At 42.1% G+C, this 1826-nt stretch overlaps 1 protein-coding gene across 2 annotated transcripts in view; it reads right to left on the bottom strand.

Annotated features, from left to right (window-relative positions):
- gpc2 (glypican 2) overlaps positions 1-1474 on the bottom strand; it is a 12264-nt gene extending 10790 nt beyond the window's left edge. Inside the window, exons 1-2 of one of the 2 annotated variants that reach the window (XM_017408450.3) lie at positions 925-1474; positions 554-825 (exon numbers count right to left, since the gene is read on the bottom strand). In XM_017408450.3, the coding sequence (XP_017263939.1) occupies positions 554-707 (154 nt within the window). In that variant the 5' untranslated portion in view covers positions 708-825; positions 925-1474. Of the gene's footprint in view, positions 1-553 lie in introns of both variants that reach the window. The other variant, XM_017408449.3, reaches the window with a different exon arrangement.
- Between the last annotated feature and the right edge of the window lie 352 nt (positions 1475-1826).

The following is a 1826-nucleotide window of genomic DNA, read 5'->3' as shown; positions in this document are numbered from 1 at the left end:
CTCTCTCTCCTAAAAAACAATCCAACTGGTTTTAATCCTCAAAATATCTTATTTCTACTGCTTTATTTCTGAGAATGAGATTATCACAGAGCCTGTATGGGCACATGCACGGATTTAAACAGCGGGCAAAGACTAATTAGGGGCGAGGTTCTTTGTTGCACCGGTGTTGGCAATTTGCTCATCCCCTTAATCATCCTATTTAAACCACACAGAGGGGAGGAGGGCTGGGTGTAATTTGGTTTAAACAGCTCTGCATTATTTCTCTGGAGAAAAACTCACCATGATGCCCTGATATATTTCTCCTCTCTCTCTCTCTCTCTCTCTCTGGGGCTTATTTTGTGAGTTTTGTGAGCCACATTGGTCTTTCTTTCAGATATCAGTTTCTTGAATAATGATTTGCTGTCCATCAATGAGAGCTTCAGTGTTTAAATATCATCATAACATTACTGTGGCTCTGATGACTTTCACATGCATAATGTTGTGTTTTTGAAGTAAAATATAACACGCTGATTAACACATTATAGTTGTTTTTTTAAACAGCTGCTGATCTTACCGGAGATCTGAGTCACCGGAGCGGAGTTGGTGCTGTATCCCTTCTCTGAGTACACCTGCCGGGTGTCAGAGCAGCTCCTCCCCGCAGCAGCCGCGGGGCTCCGGGTCCCCGACAGGACGGCGACGGCGCACAGCCAAACCAGCCGGTTCTCCATCCTCTCAAAGACGGCCACCAACCAACGGAGCGGGTGGGTTTATGTAACAGGACCCAGGCGCAGCAGAGATGGGGCTGAATGAATGAATGACTGACTGACTGACCGGGATGTGAAGTAGCTATAAAAGAGTAACAGCGTCCATCAGTCTTTTAAGGCAGTCATGGTCTCTCCCCTCCCCGATAAGTACAACAAACATCCGGTCACGGTTTTACATCACCGGCGTGTGCATCAGCGGTGTCCTGGTAGTGTTTTTCCCTTCTTGGGAGACCCGCTGATCTACGTAAATACAGGAGTGAAGAGGAGAAAGCCCCAGCCAGCCCTTTAACCGTCATCTGACGCACAAGCTGCGTCAAATCCACGGGGCTTAACAATGGCGACACCGGAAACGAGGAATCTCTTCAAAATAAAAGTGAAATGCAATCTCAGAAACGTGTAATATATTAAAAAAAGAACTCTTCTTGGTGTCAAATTCTGCCTCATTATTTCCATCCCAGTTATGTCCAACTCATTCAGCAAATGTTATACTCTGTATTGTGTTACTGTCATAAACTCAGCAGCCACACAAGTATGCTCAGTTGCTTTATTATTATTATAATTTTTTACCCAACATATTTGCTGTTCACACCAGACAGTGACGCCTCAACAGTTGGCTGCAGGATTTTAAGTACTGCGTGTTTTCAGCGAGGTGCCTCAGGCTCTAAACGCCACAAGAGATCTTCTTTACTTTATCACAGTAAAATAACTGCATGTTTTATTCTATAATTTTTTTTTATCACTGTTTTATGTGTGCTGACCTCTTAGTCAGGTCACCTTGGTAAAAGAGATCTTGATCTCAATGTTTTAATGTTAGTGAAAACTAAATGTCTACTACTTTAGAGCAAGGATTCTCAACTGGTGGGTTGCGGGCCTTTGCTTGGGCAAAAAATGTCAAAAAGAAAGTCAAGTTTCTGATTATGGTTGAATAAGTGTCTAAGTAATTTCATAAGGCATTATTATATATTCAGTGGGTGGGTAGTTGGTTTAAGCTAAATTTTGAAACTACTTCTCATTATTTTTTATTTCATGTTTGTGCATGAAAGCATTGAGTTTATGTTCTTTAAAAAGATGAAGTTACTAAAG

The sequence above is a fragment of the Kryptolebias marmoratus genome, linkage group LG9 (assembly GCF_001649575.2).
Source record: "Kryptolebias marmoratus isolate JLee-2015 linkage group LG9, ASM164957v2, whole genome shotgun sequence".
NCBI lineage: Eukaryota > Metazoa > Chordata > Actinopteri > Cyprinodontiformes > Rivulidae > Kryptolebias > Kryptolebias marmoratus.
Note: the sequence above shows the minus strand (reverse complement) of the source record. Positions and strands in the feature narration are given on the sequence as shown.